This window comes from Puntigrus tetrazona, chromosome 8 (genome assembly GCF_018831695.1).
Source record: "Puntigrus tetrazona isolate hp1 chromosome 8, ASM1883169v1, whole genome shotgun sequence".
Taxonomy (NCBI): Eukaryota; Metazoa; Chordata; class Actinopteri; order Cypriniformes; family Cyprinidae; genus Puntigrus; species Puntigrus tetrazona.
In genome coordinates this window covers 6888464-6908400 of record NC_056706.1, presented here as the reverse complement: position 1 = coordinate 6908400, position 19937 = coordinate 6888464, and the positions used below count along the sequence as shown (strand labels likewise).

At 42.6% G+C, this 19937-nt stretch overlaps 1 protein-coding gene across 1 annotated transcript in view; it reads left to right on the top strand.

Annotated features, from left to right (window-relative positions):
• xpr1a (xenotropic and polytropic retrovirus receptor 1a) overlaps nucleotides 1-19937 on the top strand; it is a 181081-nt gene that overhangs the window by 148029 nt on the left and 13115 nt on the right. The window contains 8 exon segments of the mRNA XM_043247046.1: nucleotides 11896-11997; nucleotides 14847-15067; nucleotides 15739-15752; nucleotides 15754-15886; nucleotides 16079-16162; nucleotides 16945-17026; nucleotides 17133-17320; nucleotides 18281-18460. Of these exon segments, the coding sequence (XP_043102981.1) occupies nucleotides 11896-11997; nucleotides 14847-15067; nucleotides 15739-15752; nucleotides 15754-15886; nucleotides 16079-16162; nucleotides 16945-17026; nucleotides 17133-17320; nucleotides 18281-18460 (1004 nt within the window).

The window sequence follows — 19937 nt, the reverse complement described above, 5'->3', positions numbered from 1 at the left end:
CTTTGGTCTTTTTTTCTATATACTTTACTATGTTTTACAATATCAGATACGTATTATTCTGTAAAGTGTTATTGTATTTTAGTATTTCACCCTGTGTGTTTTGTTTTGTTTTGTTTTGTTTTATTTTTTTATTAGAAATGTTCCCCAGCAGTTTTCTTATTCATATGCAGTTCGTACTTTATTAGTATACCTGTATATTGAATACATTTGCCAGACAGACATTTCCTCTCATCGTGAACCTAAACTCATGGCATTTAAAATAAGTATCTGAGTTAAACAAAGGAGACAAATCTTCAGTGGATGTTTTATCAGTGACCTTTCTAGCTTCCTGTGAGTCAGAGAGAGAGTGCAATCTTCACAGGGCCGTGATGGAGCTGTTTTTAAGGCAGAGCTTGCAGACGTCTGGCCTGTGTCTGACTGTGAGCTGGACTGATAACACTTCACAGCTGAGATGCTCAGCGGGGTCGGCACACTGCCAATCTCAGCGTCAGCTCTGCATTCCCACATCAGCTAAAGACAGAGATATTTTAAGACAGGTCTCTGAATATTTTTCGTATGTGCGTTATGAGGGATTATGCGGAGATAAGCAGACAATCCTTTTTTAGAGATGCACTCGTAGTTGTACTAAGGGCTGTTCTCATATTGAACTTTTCCTATTATTTCCACTCAGATTCTCTGTTAATGTGTCCTTAAATCTGTTCAGTTAGTAAGAATAAGCTCTCCAGTCTATAATGATTCCAGATTAACTCTCATGCGACATTTCCACCCCAAGAATCCCTAACACAGTTACAGGAAAATATCCTGTCTGTACTGTTCTCTAATAGACTGCAGATGGTAGGGTCGCCTAAGTCACCCAAATTATGTTTACAAGCATTTACTGTCAAGTCACATACTTGGTGAGTGGAATGACTCCGTGTTGATCTGACGTGGAGCAGATCTTCTCATCTGATATCCTGAGAATAGCGGTCGGGAGGATGAAAAGAAAGTTTACATTGAAATAGTTGTGCACTTTTGAAGCTTATTATTTTGAGGGCTCCTGTGATGCAGTTTGAAAGATTTAGGTCAAACTGTGGAATCACGAATGCCTTCTTAATTGTAGCTTTTCTCTCAGTGCTTTGAGAATGAGTTGGAATGTCTCATTATAGAAGTTTAAAAACGGATTGTTCAAAACAAACAGTTTAAAGAGTTTTTTTGGGATTGTTCGACAGTTGGAACACAACTTCAGAACCACGGACAGCTCACTCGCTTGAGCGCTTTCAAATGAGGCCAGGACAACATGTTTGTTAAATGAATTCCTGAACTCTAAAATTATACATTTGTCACGGTGAGCTACAGATAAGGAAGAAAAAGCAAACCAATCACGTTTTATTTTGTGTTGCATCGCATTTAAAAACGCCACTCGCACATCTCCCGAAATTCGGTATAATTCATCCAATCCGATGACAGCTTCAGAACTCTTGAAGTGTTTCAAGTTCTTTGTGCGATATGCATCAGACATTCAGGCAACGGTCAGTGGGTGTTTCTTCTGATACTGAGATAAAATTGAGGCAAATTAGGGACAACTAAAAATGTTTTGCCCAAAACAGCATTTTTTTATTTCAGCAGAAATGGTTTTGGATTGCTGAAATCGTAGACCATTAACTTACTCCGCCCCAAAATGAAAATTTTGTCATTAATCACTCGTAAAAAAATTTGTTCATCCTTGCAACAACATTTTACATATTTTGGATGAAAATCAGGACACGTTTGACTGTCCCATTGACTGCCAAACAATTGCCACTGTCAAGATGCAGAAAAGTATGAAAGAAATCATGAAAAATATTCCATCTGTGGTTCAATCTGTATTTTATGAAGTGAGAGAATACTTTTAGTACACAAAAAAAATGTGGTTCTGTGACAGCCATACCACACGGATATCTAAGTGTATTTACACTTTGATTTGAATAAAAACAGCTTATTCTTGTGGCATGGTTTTACATTTTTTAACTGATTAATTTACATTGTAAATAAAGAATTGTCAATTATAATGCAGTTTTCATTTTTAACTATTCTAAAAGTGTGTATGTATGTATGTGTATATATGTGTGTGTGTGTATATATATATATATATATATATATATATATATATATATATATATACACACAAGTGAACAGGACTAGCAAATAGTTGCTAAAAGTATCTTGCCAGAATGACATGTTCAGCTGAATATTTCATTGTGTCATTTTTGTGAACCAACTCAGTAGCAGTGTCATGTCTCAGACCTGCTCAGATTTCATACCCCACCATCCATTTCACATCCCATCTGTGTCATCCGCCCCGCTTCCTAATGCATTCGTCCGGTCTGGATGCTGCCGAATCCCTCCTCACCCCCACCCCTACCCTACAGAAACCACGATTTACACTCTCAGTGTGCTGAACGGATCTTTGATGAATGAGTCTAGACGGAGACCTTCTCCCTCATGCTTACTTTACTTTTAAACAGCACACGTTATTTACACTATGTAGACTATATAGACACTTAATGTGCATTGCTAATCACCTCCCGACTCTAGAAGCTTCCCGATTGGACGGGCTAATTGTGGCTTGAGGGACGAGAGCGCTGGTGGAGAGACTGGGGTGGCTTCGAGGGTTTTCCTTCATCTCTGAGGATCTGGTTGAACTTAGCAAGGGGGCAGGGTGGCGAACGGATGGTTGGAAGAGGCTTTTATGTGCTGCGTTTCATGTTTTCACTTTGTGTCTCTTTCCCAGCATGCATCATTCCTGCTTAACGGGTTCTGCCGCTCGGCTGTCCTCCTGCAATCCCACCCACACACTTCAGCCTTTTAATAGAGCGTGCCAGCGAGAGCGAATAATCACCCTCTCTGATTTACTCAGGATGACGGGTCCTCGTAAAAACCTCCAACAACTGCGCATTTCCCGTGCCTCTTTATTGCTGCCAGGCGAACAGTTTAATTCAACTGCGATGATTGAGATCTCCGTGTAGAGGAGATAAGGACCCGCATCCATGTTTGCAGAGGCAAGACAATGCAAACAGCAAGACGAGAACGATAAATGATGTTTAGCTATAAACAAATTTCGGGAGGAGCACGCACTGATAATTAACGCGGCTGGCTTCTCGCTTCCTAATCACGCAATTATCCAACCAGAGCAAGAGAAGCCTACTATAAATTCGCTTCAAGCTTCTTACCTCGATATCTCGTTTCCGAGCATGGTATCCAGCATGTCCGAACAAGACCAATCGCCAGAAACCTACGAAATCGAGGACACCGAGCCCTCCACGACTCCGCTGAGCAAGCACGCTAACGCCCGCCGGAACTTCAAGCGAGCGGCTTCGCCCAGAGGCAGAAAACTAACGCGAGTGACTATCCATTAGCCAACGCGATTAAGATCACGTTCGCCTCCACCTGCCAGACGTCCTCAAGCTTCCCAGCTTCTCCCTACCGTGCAGCCTTTTCTTCCGCTCCATCCGCAACAAAATGGACAATTCCGGCTTTGCGTCAAGCACTTTCAAACGCGAACATTCCGTTCTCCGCCGCGCTAACAAAGCCGAGCTTCTCTCGCTGTATTCAGTTTATCAAACAGGCAAAGCTTCGCCAAATATTTCTCCTCCAGCCAAAAGAATGGAAAAAAAACTAGAAGAAGCCGTAATTCTCCCAGCGGAAGACCCGAGAAGTCAGCCTCTGCACCCGTATTAAGCCTCCGCCCACCAGGAGGCGGCAGAAGGCTCCCAGCTACTGCTAGCAAAGCCCAGGACCCAAACACCAGCAGCTCTTCCTCCAGTTTCCAGCAAACAACCCACGCAGCAAGCACCACGGCTCCAGCCCCACAAGCCATCAGCCTAGCCTGTACCCACTCTGTTCATTGGATCAGTTGAACCCACACCAACAGTACTCTGCCCAAGTCTCTCCCGACCATGCCTGGCAACCAGCCCCCAATCCACTGTCCGTTATTTACCAGCCTCAAGTTTCTCCTATTCCTCCAGGACCTAACTCGTCCATTTCTGTTCCCACAGCCCAGCCAGCCATAGGTGCCAGCACAGGCACACAGATGCCTCCACTGACGATCCCAGCCGTACCACCTCCTATTCCTCCTCCCCTCCCCTATTTTTCTGCTACCAGTCTGAACCCAGGTTCAAGACCCCCCCCACCATCTTCACACACCTATTCTTCTTTACCTCCCTATCTTTTCCACTCTTTCCCCTAGATCCCCTGCCATAGCCGCCGTGAGCTCCAACCCACCCCACAAGTAGCTCCCATGAGTTACCCCCGCCAACTCTCCCATCGCCCACCACCCTTTCTCAGTATCCACTGCTAACCCTCTTCCTATGCCCTCAAATGCCGCTGCACCGACCCCACCCCGTCCCCAATTCCATCAAAGCACAGATCCTTGCAGAAATCCAGGATGCTGGCACCAGAAGCGGAACCCTATGCAACCCAGGTGCTTCTCTTTTCACAACTAATATCCCAGCGAACCATCCTTTAAGGTCCTCCTCGAAGCCTCCTCGACTCAATCCTACAAGCAGTTTCTCACAGAACCCTGCAATCTTACCTGACCGCTTGGAAATGCTTTAAATCTTTCCAGGCAAGGTATAACCTCCAATTCCCTGATTTTTCCCTGCTATCCATCACTTTTTTCATCTCCTTTCTTAACACCTCAAAAAACCTGCAAGTCAGTTCTATTAAGGGCTACTTGAGTGGTATCCAGTTTTTCCATAAACTCATCCACGGCATCGCCTCACCTCAAATAACCAATGCTCAGACTTCACTTTTAATCAAGGGCATCCAAAGAAGGCATCCTCCCGATCCGACTCAAGGATGCCCATCACCTCGAAAATTCTCTCAAAATGCATATCCACCCTCCGCAGAGGCTACTCTTCTATCCATACTGCTCGCCTCTCGATGCAATGTTCATTCTGGCCTTTTCGGTTTCCTCAGATGTTCAGAATTTACAGTCAACTCCAGATTCGACCCAAATATTCACCCCACTATTTCCGACCTATCTATCGTAGACCACGAAACCGTATCCTTTTTCATCAAACAAAGTAAAACGGACCAGACCAAAAATGGGCATTTCATATATATTTTTAACCTCCAAACTCCTACTTTTCCCCTTCAAACACTTCTAGCTTTCCTCCAATACAGGAAATCCCAAACTAAAACTCCACTCGACCCTCTGTTCACAGATGATTCCAACCACCCGTATCTCGATTCTGGTTCCAAAAGCACCTCAAATCAGTCCTATCTTACTCCGAATCCCATCAAAAAATTTCTCCACACATTCCTTCAGAATAGGGGCAGCCACCACTGCAGCAGAGAAAGGTCTCTCCCAACAGCAAATCCAAACCCTCGGCCGCTGGTCTTCTAACGCATACAAAAGCTACATTCGTTCAGACCAGTCACTCATCAAAAAGCCCTCCAGACCCTAACCAGTCCCAACAGAACTCCAAACCTACCACCCCGCGGAGGGGATCACCCAAGGCACGTCATCACTCCTTCTACAACGGCCAGCTCTCGCTGTATCGACCAAATACAAAATCCGCCACCGCAGCGGCCACACCAAGCAGGAACATCGCACCCACCGCCCTGGGCGGCTCCGCTATAAACAGCCATATTCAAAATCTGCCACCACAGTGGACATACCAAGCAGGAACATTGCACCCACCGCCTGGTCAGCTCCGCTATAGACGTTCGTATACAAAATCTGCCACAGGAGTGGCAATGCCAAGCAGGAGCATCGCATCCACCGCCGTGGACGCTCCCCGCAGCAAACGACCATATACAAAATTCGCCACTGCAGTGGCCAGCTCAAGCAGGAGCATCGCACCCACCGCCATGGACCACTCCGCTATAGACGTTCAGATACAAAATCTGCCACAGGAGTGGCAATGCCAAGCAGGAGCATCGCATCCACCGCCGTGGACCGCTCCGCAGCAAATGACCATATACAAAATTCGCCACTGCAGTGGCCAGCTCAAGCAGGAGCATCGCACCCACCGCCATGGACCACTCCCGCCGTAGATGACCCTATACAAACCTGCCACCACAGTGGCCAACACAAGCAGGAGCACTGCACCCACCGCCGTGGACCGCTCCGCCCGTAGATGCTAATACACTCCCACCGCCTTAACAGCGGACCACTCTAGCTAGAGTACTGCACCCACCGCCATGGACCGCTCCCGCTGTTCACGACAGTATACAAAACCTGCCACGCGGTGGCCAACACAGGCTGGAGCATTGCACCCACCGTCGTGGACCGCTCCGCTGTAGATCATGGTATACAAACCTGCCACCGCAGTGGCCAACACAGGCAGGAGCATTGCACCCACCGCCGTGGACCGCTCCGCCGTACACAATAGCACACAAAAACCTGCCACCACAGTGGCCAACACAGACAGGAGCATTGCACCCACCGCCGTGGACCGCTCCGCTGTACACGTCAATATACAAACCCGCCACCGCAGCGGCCAACACAGGCAGGAGCATTGCACCCACTGCCGTGGACTGCTCCCGCTGTAGATGACGGTATACAAAACCTGCCACGCGGTGGCCAACACAGGCAGGAGCATTGCACCCACCGCCGTGGACCGCTCCGCGCCGTGGATGACGGCATAAAAACCCGCCACCGCGGTGGCCAACACAGGCAGGAGCATTGCACCCACTGCTGTGGACCGCTCCCGCCGTAGATGATGGTATACAAACCCGCCACCGCGGTGGCCAACACAGGCAGGAGCATTGCACCCACCGCCGTGGACCGCTCCCCGCCGTGGATGACGGTATACAAACTTGCCACCGCAGTGGCCAACGCAGGCAGGAGCATTGCACCCACCGCCGTGGTCCACTCCGCCAGAGACGCACACTTGCACCCACTGCTTCTAGCAGCAGACCGCAAAGCCGGAGCTCTGCACCCACCGCCGTGGGCAGCTCCGCCAGAGGCGGTCATTCACACAAGCTGCTATTACAGTGGACTGCTCTAAGCCGGAGCCCTGCACCCACCGCCGTGGACCGCTCCGCTAGAGACGCACACTCGCACCCACTGCTTCTAGCAGCAGACCGCAAAAAGTCGAGCTTTGCACCCACCGCCGTGGACAGCTCCGCCAGCGGCGGTCGTTCACACATGCTGCTATTACAGTGGACTGCTCTAAGCCGGAGCTCTGCACCCACCGCCGCGGACCGCCTCCGCTAGAGACGCACACTCGCACCCACTGCTTTTAGCAGCAGACCGCAAAAAGCCGGAGCTTTGCACCCACCGCCGTGGACAGCTCCCGCCAGCGTCGGTCGTTCACACATGCTGTTATTACAGTGGACTGCTCTGGCCGGAGTACTGCACCCACCGCCGTGGACCACTCCCACTAGAGCGCTCACACGCACCCACTGCCTTCAGCAGCAGACTGCAAGCAGGAGCATTGCACCCACCGCCGTGGACCGCTCCGCTGTACGCGACAACATACAAACCCGCCACCGCTGCGGCCAACACAGGCAGGAGCATTGCACCCACCGCCGTGGACCGCTCCGCCGTATCGACAATATACAAACCCGCCACCGCGGTGGCCAACACAGGTAGGAGCATTGCACCCACCGCCGTGGACCGCTCCCACTGTACGACAATATACAAACCCGCCACCGCAGTGGCCAACACAGGCAGGAGCATTGCACCCACCGCTGTGGACCGCTCCCACTGTAAATGACATTATACAAAACCTGCCACCGCAGTGGCCAACACAGGCAGGAGCATTGCACCCACCGCCGTGGACCGCTCCGCCGTAGATGATGGTATAAAACCCGCCACCGCGGTGGCCAACACAGGTAGGAGCATTGCACCCACCGCCGTGGACCGCTCCCCGCCGTAGATGATGGTATACAAAACTTGCCACCGCGGTGGCCAACACAGGCAGGAGCATTGCACCCACCGCCGTGGACCGCTCCGCCAGAGACGCACACACGCACCCACTGCTTCTAGCAGCAGACCGCAAAAGCCGGAGCTTTGCACCCACCGCCGTGGACAGCTCCCGCCAGCGACGGTCGTTCACACATGCTGCTATTACAGTGGACTGCTCTAAGCCGAACATTGCACCCACCGCGCCGGGACCGCTCCGCTAGAGACGCTCACTCGCACCCACTGCTTCTAGCAGCAGACCGCAAAAGTCGGAGCTTTGCACCCACCGCCGTGGACAGCTCCGCCAGCGGCGGTCGTTCACACATGCTGCTATTACAGTGGACGCTCTAAGCTGGAGCATTGCACCCACCGCCGTGGACCGCTCCGCTAGAGACGCTCACATTCGCACCCACTGCTTTAGCAGCAGACCGCAAAAGCCGGAGCTCTGCACCCACCGCCGTGGACAGCTCCGCCAGAGACGGTCGTTCACACATGCTGCCATTACAGTGGACCGCTCTAAGCCGGAGCACAGCACCCACCGCCGTGGACCGCTCCGCAAGAGACGCTCACATGCACCCACTGCTTTTAGCAGCAGACCGCAAAAGCCGGAGCTCTGCACCCACCGCCGTGGACAGCTCCTGCCAGAGACGGTCGTTCACATATGCTGCTATTACAGTGGACCGCCGAAGCGGAGCCCTGCACCCACCGCCGTGGACCGCTCCTGTAAGAGACGCTCACTTGCACCCACTGCCTTTAGCAGCAGACCACAAAAGCCGGAGCTTTGCACCCACCGCCGTGGACAGCTCCGCCGGAGACGGTCGTTCACACATGCTGCTAATACAGTGGACCGCTCTAGCCGGAGTACTGCACCCACCGCCGTGGACCACTCCCGCTAGAGACGCTCACAACATTTTCATGCCCACTCTCCTACACCTACATAATATCATCCTAATACCATTCCAATTTCAACTAACATATCCATGCTCTTCCTCCTTTCTAGCTAAGCCAGTAGCTTTTTTGGGGGGCCGCTTACACGTGTTTTCGGCTGCTGTCTTAATTGGCTTTTTGGGGGGCACTCAGGGATCGGGTCGGACACGAGTCCTGTCCGCTTTCACGGACAAGAGGAAAAACTCTGGACTCGGTAGTCCACCTAGTTCGAGCCCTCTCCTGACAGCTCGCCAAACACGCTTACTTTTTACCGTTACTATGATTAATTATACGTAAGGCGAACTCGTGAAATGATGTTTAGCTATAAACAAATTTCGGGAGGAGCACGCACTGATAATTAACGCGGCTGGCTTCTCGTTTCCTAATCACGCAATTATCCAACCAGAGCAAGAGAAGCCTACTATAAATTCGCACAAGCTTCTTACCTCGATATCTCGTTTCCGAGCATCCCTCCACCACCCCAATCTCCATTCCTCCTAGTTCTACTATCCCCTCGGGGGCACTCAGGGATCGGGTCGGACACCGAGTCCTGTCCGCTTTCACGGACAAGAGGAAAAACTCTGGACTCGGTAGTCCACCTAGTTCCGAGCCCTCTCCCTGACAGCTCGCCAAACACGCTTACTTTTACCGTTACTATGATTAATTATACGTAAGGGCGAACTCGTGAAACAGCATTGAGGCGGTTAAATGGATTGTAAAATGCGAGGTCATACAGCTTTCGGTCGAGGAATCACCGCTCGCCACCACTAACTTTCTCTTGAGCGATGATATCACTCGCTCTGGACAATACAAGCAATGCTGTTAAATCGCGTACATACTCATTTGAAATTGCCGGTCTTGCATTGTAATCCTGGTGGGAAAGAATTGGAAAAGGAAAAAAAAACTTTTAGCTTTTTATTCCGAAAGACTAGACAGATGAATCCTCTTCCTGCAGGGCTTTTTGGGTAAAACAATGCACAGTTTGATCCCTTGATCCATGGGCACAGTTCGGTCTGGTAAATCTAGGCACCCAGAGGGAAAATGTTATATTCATGTGAGCCTGTCAGGAGACGGTATGATAGAGAGAGAAATAACCCCAGATAAGCAAAAGAGTGTTAGTTGCAGCTTTATAGGATTTATGTGCAGGATTTAACAGATAGCGAGCTCCTTAGTCAGGAAAAGTGTGCTGTGTCAGGGTTCTGTGCTTCACTTTCTAAATTAAAGCGTAAACGTGGTTTTGTACAAATCCAATGCAGCGTCAGTTTGAGATTTAACCCTGTAAAGACTGACACATTTGTTTTTGTTTTTTAAGATTTTATTTTATTTTTTTTAAGTTTAGTTCACCTTTAGACAAAATCTAAAAGACACTTTTCTGAAACATCAGGATTATGTTTTGGATTTTCAGTATTTGTAGTTTGATTTTTGATATTATCAGTATTGAGATTATTCAAGAAAAAAATGAAAATGACTTCTTCAGTATGCATTTTATTCAGCTGTTGATATTTATGTGGTAAGATGTAATTCATAGCTTGCAATGTAAATCAATATCTTTATAACCATATATAAGACCTGCATGCATAAAATGTGCATAAATATTGTTTTTTGTTGATTAAAACCCTGTGGTTAATATTGTTGGGACAACACGTAATGCATTGCAATACATGAATGGTTGAAATTTCTAAAATAACCGTTCCAAAAGCCATGTATAATATGATACTTACATGGAAACATTTTTCTCAAAAGTGCTGTACAAATAATCGTGTAAACATATTTTTTTTAAATATGTGCTTGAAACATTACTAACAATATATATGTTATTATGTTTTATAAAAAGTAAAAAAACAAGTATAAAAACACAAGTCATGTAGAAATTGTCTAAAACATAATTTAGAGGTAATATCAAGGACAATATAGCATGCCTTTTAGGGCTGACATTCATCAACACAACTGAATGATTTTGAGAGGATAGTTCCCCCAAAAATTACAATTCTGTCAATAATTACCCTTGTGTCCTTCCAAACCTGTAAGACCTTTGTTAATCTTCGGAACACAAATTAAGCAGCGTTGCAATTAACACGTTCAAGGCTCAAAAAATTTATTAAGGACCATGTCCATACGACTTCAGTGCTTCATCCACTATTTAGCATGTTTGAATTCTTTTAATATTGGGGGAGATCTGGTCTCTTCGTCTCTCATTTCCCTCTAAAGTGAGTCTCTTGCCGAAGTCATGATCCTTTGTGTCCGGGTCACGACAGAGCCATAAAGCCATTGTAAGGCTAACGAGGGCTCTCGCAGTGAACAGCAGGAAGACACCACTTAAGACATCACACAGGGCTTCCTCTTGTTACCGTGACAACCCAGACCTAATGAGTATACATGCTTTTTCTTGTTACAAGCTGTGCTATTTGTTTCAATTTTCTGGCAAGGTGACATGAAATTGTATTTATGTCTTATTTAATGTATGTAACGAGACATAAACAAGACATAACTGCCTTGGTATCATCAGTAGAAAAGATAAGTAACATGCATTAAAGCCACTGAAATAAGGTGTAGCCACAGAACCCACAGACATGTTTGTTAATGAAGCTGACTTTACTAGATTATTTGCAAAGGCAATATTTGATGCATGGTCTATATAACCTTAAGTAGATGCAAGCAGTTGTATCTGATTAATACCCTCTTATAATAGATGCTAAAAGCTTTTACCTGACTCTGGCTTATTTATAAAGAGAGACAACTTTGGCAGCCAAATGCCTCAGGCATTCTTCCTTTTCTAAAGTCAGTAAAGAGGAAGAGACAGACAGCTGCACTGTACAACATGTTTCAATATCAAACATTTGCTTTAACTTTTACTGTCTACATTTGAACATAATTACGTATATATTACATTCGAAATCTGGGATTTACGATTTGCTGTTTGAAGCTCAAAACACTGGTTTTCAAAACTGAAAACTCCCTCCGGCATAAAGGATAGAGGCTATGCATGTTGATGTGGATTTTGGGATGTATGAATCTCTAGTCTGAGTGGATTAGCGCCCAATGCTGAATACGAACGTGAACGCAGATTTACATCTTTTGTGTTTTATCTCTTTCAGTCACAGATGAAGACACTGTCAAACGGTATTATGCCAAGTTTGAAGAGAAGTTCTTTCAGACGTGTGAAAAGGAGCTCTCCAAAATCAACACATTCTATTCAGGTATTGTTTTCCCTACAGTGTTGAAGAAAAAATGGGTAGTAACTGGTTATGAGTTATCTGGATTGCATAATATGATTCAGACTACAATTAGGTCGAACGATTTAGGTCAAAAGTAATCTAAAAGTAATGAAAAAGTAGAGTAATTTTATTACCTTAAATGTGTAATGTAATATATTACGCTAATATATAAACTACAGTTTTATCATGTATCATGTATCTATATGTTTAATAATTTTACTTAAATCTAAAAAGATATAAATAGATAGATAGATAGATAGATACACAGATACATAGATAGATACACAGATACATAGATGCATAGATTCACAGATACATAGATGCATAGATACATAGATATATAATAAACACTTACATCTTCCCACAAGTATAAAGTGCACATATCCTAATCTCTCTAACAATATTTTTTCTGAGGATTAAAAAAAGCTTTAAGCATTAATTTGTTTATATTTAATTTTTAATAATCTAAATGTAATGCATTTGGTTACAAGTAAAGCATTATTTCTGTAACTCATAAACAGCGCAAGTGGAAACAATCTTTACTGTGTGTGGTTGAACTTCAGCGGCCAGCTAAATGCCGTCAAGGGATTCCCTGTGCATGAGGTCTGGGTGTACAGCACTATTTGGGAACATGATGTAATAGGTAATGCCTGCCGTAGTCATTTTGACATGCGTCAAGGGGAATAGACTATGTTTGGAGTGATAATATATGCACACTGCAACATAAGCTGTGTTGTTGCTTTGACTTCAGAGAAGCAGGAATGTCTGAGTTCTACTGCCTCTAGTGACTGGTTCAGGGATGGCATAACAAAAAAATGTTTAAAATATAAGACTGATGCTTTGTTTGCACATTGATGCATTATTGCATTGCATTGGCAATATAACAGCAGCTAATTCTCAGTCTAAATAAAAATCTCAGAATGAGCTGAGACAGATGGATCAGCATTTATTTTGAAACAAAGAAACAGATGTGCATTAATAATTTAAAATAAAAGGACAGCATGAATGGTGTTTACAGTCTGTTATCTTCCAGTTGCCCCTGAAAATCATTCATCAGTGCTGCAGGTTTGACATACGGACCAAAATAAACTCTAATCGAGCTGCCCAGCAAAAGAAAGCTGGCAAGTACATTAAGCTGGAAAAATCTCTGACCCCATACTTTTATTTTGCCCTTGTGGAAAAACACATGGATGTTGTTGCCCACAAGGACAAAATGAGACAAAACAAAGTTTAAATAGCATTAGATAAAACAGAAAAGGAACAATATTCAAACATAAACACTAGTTTAATTATTCAGCAGATAATGTTGTCCATGCACAGGTCAGATTTAAAGGTTTAACTTAATGAAACGTAAGGCGTTATCATATAAGAAGCCTTTTAGAATTGAAATCTATATTAGGATGGCAGCCGCTGTTAGTGCACTATAACTAATTCTAGTTGACCCAGACTGTGTTATGGCTGAAACCCCTGCCTCCCCCAGAGTGGTCCTGAATTAACAACATAGCTTCTAAACCTTGAGTACATGCAGTCTTTGTCCCAGTGGACAAGATCTGCTAAGCACATAAATTCTTATCACCATCTTAGCTATGTTCAGCCTGCTGAAGCGCAGATCTTAGTCAGACTTTTATAGTTGACTGGACACTAAATTCACATTACATCAAAGAAAGATCAAATCTTTGTACACAGACAGTATTTTCCTGGACTCTTTCCACTCATCTCATCTTATACGTATCTGAATTATTAATGCAGTCCAAACTGTGTGTTGTTTGTTTCTTCAAGTTCTTTGAGAATAAAAAAAAAAAAAATGCCATTCATGCATTTATCCGTAAGAAAAAAAATTCCATCTGATGAACAAATATTAAATTTATAAATGTGAAATGTATAATAAATTATATTTTTAAAGCCTTAATATTAAACAAATTGTACAATGTATTGAATAAGTATTCAATAAAAATAAAAAGCATTTTTATGTGATGTATATAGTGGTATTTTTTAATTTTTTACTTTTTGAAAAGTTTAATTTTGATTACTTTTTTTTTATTTCATTCCATTTAATCTCAATCAAACTGCATTTGGGTTATTTTGATTATGTAAAAACATAGATAAGTAACAATAAAAAACAATAAAAACATGTTAACATAATACAAAAACATTATATAAGTGTTACAAACATTAAAGCTATTAATTTTTGCTAATAAACCCTTCAAATACATTTAAAAAATCATTTGTAATTTACTCCTGTGAAATATTGGAAGTAGACTACCCTGAGAAAAACACATTAGTAGAGATAATTGGGTAATCATTGCCTGGGGGTGACAGTTCTCTTCCTCTCTTTTCCTCCCTTGCTTAGGGACTGTATAACACATACGCCAACAGGACTCCTAGTATTTACATGTCTGATGAACATAATATCCCGTTTCCTTCCTCTGAAAGTGAGATGGGTGAGCATGGTCCTGTTCACCAAACTGAGCTGGGATGCAGGCCAGCGTGGATAATGCTGTCTGAGATATCACCCTTACAGGAAGAGGCTCATCTCTAACAGGAAATCTGTCTGCTTTACTTTCCAGTTGATGGGTAGAATGAGGGATTTATTTGTCAAGCAAAATGGATTCTGGTGCATATCATTGCAGGGTTGTAAGCCAAGCAGGCTGTATGTCTCTCGGTAGATGTAGTCAGATAGTTTTTAATACATTTAAGATGTAATTTTCCATCTGGTGTACAACCAGGCTTTTTGTTTTCCGTGTTCTCCCAAAGGCCATAAATCAAATGAAATGATAATTGCCCATTAAACTGAATCATTAATATTGTCTCCTCTTTTTGGTTTTTCACAGAGAAACTGGCTGAGGCGCAGCGCAGATTTGCAACTTTGCAGAATGAGCTGCAGACGTCTCTGGATGCCCAGCGGGAGAGCAATGCTCCAGGGCTGCGCAGTCGCCGCAAAACGGTGTTGCCTTTGTCCAATAAAGAGCGCAACAAACATCGCAACATCAAAGACCTGCAGCTGGCTTTCAGCGAGTTCTACCTCAGCCTCATCCTTCTGCAGAACTACCAGGTCTGCTATTTGTCATGGTTTTTATTGTTGTCCTGATTCCCTCTTGAGTTTTTTGAACTTTCCCCCCTTTTTTTTCCTTTTTCCTCTGCTGACAAGGTGAATCTCATATGCTGGTGATCACCTATACTTGTCTTTTCAGAGGAATTCTCATTAATTTTACTGTACTTCCTCTACACTTTACAAGCATTAGGATAGTATTTGGATAGAGTTTGAAGACACAATTGCATCCAATTTATTTATTTATATATGGATAGTAGGACTCGGTCCTGTGGTGTGACATAGCAAAAACTCAAATCGACATGTAACAAAACAAATAACATGAGAAAAAATGATCTTTTTAAAAGTTAAAATAGCATGAGAGAGGTTTAAACATTTACATTTTTTACATTTGTATTATTGTATTTTATTTATTTTATGTTTTTACTATTAATTACTTTTTAGCTTTTTATCAACCCACAGAACAATTTCCAGGGTTAACCAAAGTGCACAGAACTGAATGTTTTTTTATAATGTCTAATTATTTTATTCTGTTATTCTAAATAGCAGTAATTAAAGGACTGGGTAGATGTGTCTCACTATAAAGAACTGAATAACTACTCTTGTTTAAGATTTGCAGGAAAAAGGACGAGAATTCTTGATTTCATATACTGATTTACTCTAATCACATACAGAATCTGAATTTTACAGTTCCGTAAGATTCTGAAGAAACATGACAAGATTCTGGACACACAGCGAGGAGCTGATTGGCGTGTGGCTCACGTGGAGGTGGCTCCATTCTACACCTGTAAGAAGATCACACAGCTCATCTCTGAGACCGAGGTAGACTGCCTGGCTCCACATTTGGACTTCTGACTTCCTGCTCATATCATGATCTAATTGCATTGGCTTTAGTAGCTGCTGAAACGGATGAATGATTCTTAAACCCTAGAGCACATTAGAATGAAGTAGAATTCAGGGCTGGAATGCCTAAACTTAAGAATGCTTCCTGACCTCTAATCCTTTTGTGCCCAGGCCCTGGTGACCACGGAGCTAGAAGGAGGTGACCGTCAGAAGGCTATGAAGAGGCTCAGAGTTCCACCTCTTGGAGCAGCCCAGGTGAAAAACAAACTCTGATAGTACAAACACACACACACACACTCATACATGCATGCAGCAATTGTGGTAATTAGCATTTATTATTGGTAGAATCAAAGTTATTTTATATACCAAAGTCACTTCGAGTAAAGTGCATGTAGTCTGTTTTTAGGATTTAATTATTTTATGAACAAATAACTAAAGCAAAACCCACATGAAAAGCAGCAAATATGCTAGGTGAGGAATAACATAATAGCAAGCAGCCAATGAAAAACATATCTGCAGTGTTTTTTCATGCAGTACTTTTAGTTCTAGGTCAATCACAGTTGTGTAAGTACTCAGGAACTATATAATGTAAAAAGCAGCGTGGGTGGAGAGATACACCTGTGCTTGGAACATCAAGTACAAAACACTGCAGGAATAAGGTACTGTTTGCCTTTAATAGGGAGAAAGTATGTGTCTCTACCTTCCTTTGCATAACATAAATCTAAAAAATGATGTGGTTGTGAATTAGAAAAAAGTCAACAGGTTTGTTTTAGTTGAGGGCATATCCTTAACTGTTCTTGACTAATGACTGAGCTTGAAATGCTGCTGATGATTTTTTTTTAAAATAACCCATGTGCAAATGGTAATGCAAATCTATTTTATTCAGAATAGGTGCGCATTGTATTAGAAAAGTTATAGTGAGATGCATTTTATTTGTTTTCCTGAATATTGTGGGGTGCTAGAGCTTTAGAATAACAACTGCAGCAGAATAACAAATGCTGATGTACTGATTTAAATGTCCTTTCTCTCAACCTCAGCCTGCACCCGCCTGGACCACTTTTCGTGTAGGACTGTATTGTGGAGTCTTCATTGTCCTGGCTGTCGCCTTTGTCCTTATTGGTACAGTTTTTAACCCAGTTTTTTTCACACAGCATGTTTATAAGCCATATGCAATTTATACAGCCTCGTTGAAAATCCAGCTGTTTGACTGATCCTTTATTCTCAGGTGCTTTTTTCTTTCGTCATCTGAACATCTGGCCGCTGATACGCATCTACCGCGGTGGTTTCCTGTTGATTCAGTTTCTCTTTCTCTTGGGGATAAACACGTATGGCTGGAGGCAGGCGGGTGTCAATCATGTGCTGATCTTTGAGCTGAACCCTCGAAACAATCTTTCACATCAACATCTGTTTGAGGTGAGACACGTCATGCAAAAGTGAACTTGGAAATCTGTATATACACTGCCTTTTAAAAGTTTGGGGTCTGTTAGATTTCTGTTAGAAGTGCTTAGAAAGGCTGCATTTTATTTTACGTGCCCCTATTACGGATTTTTGAAAATGATCTTTCATTCAGGGTAAAACATCTCTAAGTGAATGAAAACATCCTGCAAAGTTTTAAATGTGACAGTGCAGCTTGTATGAAGTTCTCTCAAAGAAAGAGTCTACTCTAAATCATTGAAACAATTTTTAAAAAGTCTCAAGCCAATTCATGATGACATCAGCATGAAACATCATCATATTGCCCGTCCACTCGTTGGTCATGTTGCCGTTGGTCTGAATGAAAGCAAATGCATATTATAAGAAAATGAAATGTTTTTTGATGTTGCATGCGTGTCAACCTGTTGTTCGAATTTCCTAAAACCAAAATATGAACATTTCAAAACCCATAATAAGGGAATTTTAATGAATGAAACCAGTAACAATACTAATATTGTGAAATATTATTAGAATTTTAAAAGGTTCTCTATTTTGATGTAATTTATTTACTTAATAAAAAACTGAATTTCCATTTCAATTTATTATCGGTGTTGAAAAAGCTGTGCTGCTCAATATGTTTGTTAAAACCAAGATCTCTATTCAATATTCACTGATGAATAGAAAGTTCACAAGTAGCATTATAAATGGTTTACTTCAATATACCTAATTTAATGCATCCATTCTGAATAAAACTTTTTCAATTAAATACATTTTTAAGTAAAATAAGAGATTAAAAAATCTTTCTGGGCCAAAACTTTTGAACTAGTGTGTTGCTATAAGGACAGTCTATTCTGATAGACAAAATATTAGGAAAGTAAAGTAAAGATTTTGATGTTTTAAAAAAGAATAATAATGCATCTGAATGTTCAGTTTGGTCTTTTTTCCTTTCTTTCGCTGTAGATTGCTGGATTTTTAGGGGTGTTGTGGTGTCTCAGCATCCTATCCTGTCTGTTTCACGGACAACACTTGGCTCCTATGCAGGCAAACCCACTCATCCTCTATGGCTTCATGGTGCTTTTCCTCATCAACCCTTTCAAAACTGCCTACTACAAATCCCGTTTCTGGCTCATCAAACTTCTGGTGAGGACACAACTATTACATTTTATAAACATACAGCTTCTATAGCCACAAAAAATGAATGATAAATAGTAAAAAACCTTTTATGCCAACATAATGTGGGCGGCAATGGCTATTGCATGCTGTTAATTGGCTCCACACAGATATGCTACACCCGTATTTTATGATCCAATCGGTTCCAGATGGATTTTAAAAGTCCCAGTTCTTCTCATTAAATATCCTGTTTAACTTGTGTCAGATTACAAGCAAAGTGGGTTATAAACTGCATTTGCAATCACCATATCCTGTCTTAAGATCATAAAATGTTAATGTTTTCACTAGAATCATTCTGCTAATAGCAAAACCACCTGTTAGAAACACCTTTCTAACAAATTCAGTTAAATTAGCTAATTGACTCATTTCAGTGCACAAGCTGCTTTATGTATTTCATCTTCTCAGTATGTTTCTGTAGTTTTATAGTAGTAACAGTTGTTTCATCCTTAGCTTGTGTGAACATTTGAGATACTGTGTTCATGTACACTACTGTTCAAAAGTTTGGAAATTTTTTTTCTTTTATGCTCACAAAGGCTGCATTTATCTGATCAAAAATCCAGAAATATATTGTGAAATATTAGTTCAGTATAAAACAATTATTTTCTATTTGGATATAAATTATAATGTAATTATAATTTTTATTTATTCAAAATTTTTAGCAGTCATTACTCTAGTCTTAAGTGTCCTTCATAAATATAGTTTTAATATGCTGATTTGGCAACATTCCTTATTATTTTTAGTCTTGAAAACACCAAACCATATTACAATATTTTACATCATATTATACACATACATATGAAAGCCTGTTTTCACCACTAGAATAAAAAATATAAAAGCTTAATGCGATTTTTATTAATTTTTTTTTTTTCAGAATTGCGCGTTATAAAGTTATAAAGTTATAAAATCATAACTGATTATTCCTTGATGACTAAAAAGTTCAAAATACCGTAATTTCTTTGAAATATAAATCTTTGCTCTTTACTTCTAATATCTTTACTCTCACTTTTTTCCAGTTTATAGTTCCTTGCTGAATAAAAGTGTTAATTTTTTTCAAAACCTATATTACTGACCCCAAACTGTGTGTGCAGAACGTTTGAGTGAGGTCTTTGCGCATACATGTGTGTGATTATGTGTGTGTCTCTGTGTGAGGCATGGGGCAGTGAGGTGAGGAAAATAGATTGCAGCTCTATCTCTGCGGATGTGAAGTCTGTGCCTGTGCAATCATTATTGGGATGGAGCCATCAGCAGCCGCCTGCCTCTGTCTCACTGCCCTCCCCACATCTAATTGACCTAGACTGGAGCCTTATTCCTTGGAGCACACGCAGACACACACACACACACTTCCTGTAGATTAAAACCGACATGTACTGATGGCCAAACAGTGGGTGGCTTTCCTCCTAAAGCGCAAACGCACTGTCACACTCAAGCTGCGCATCGCACATGCAGC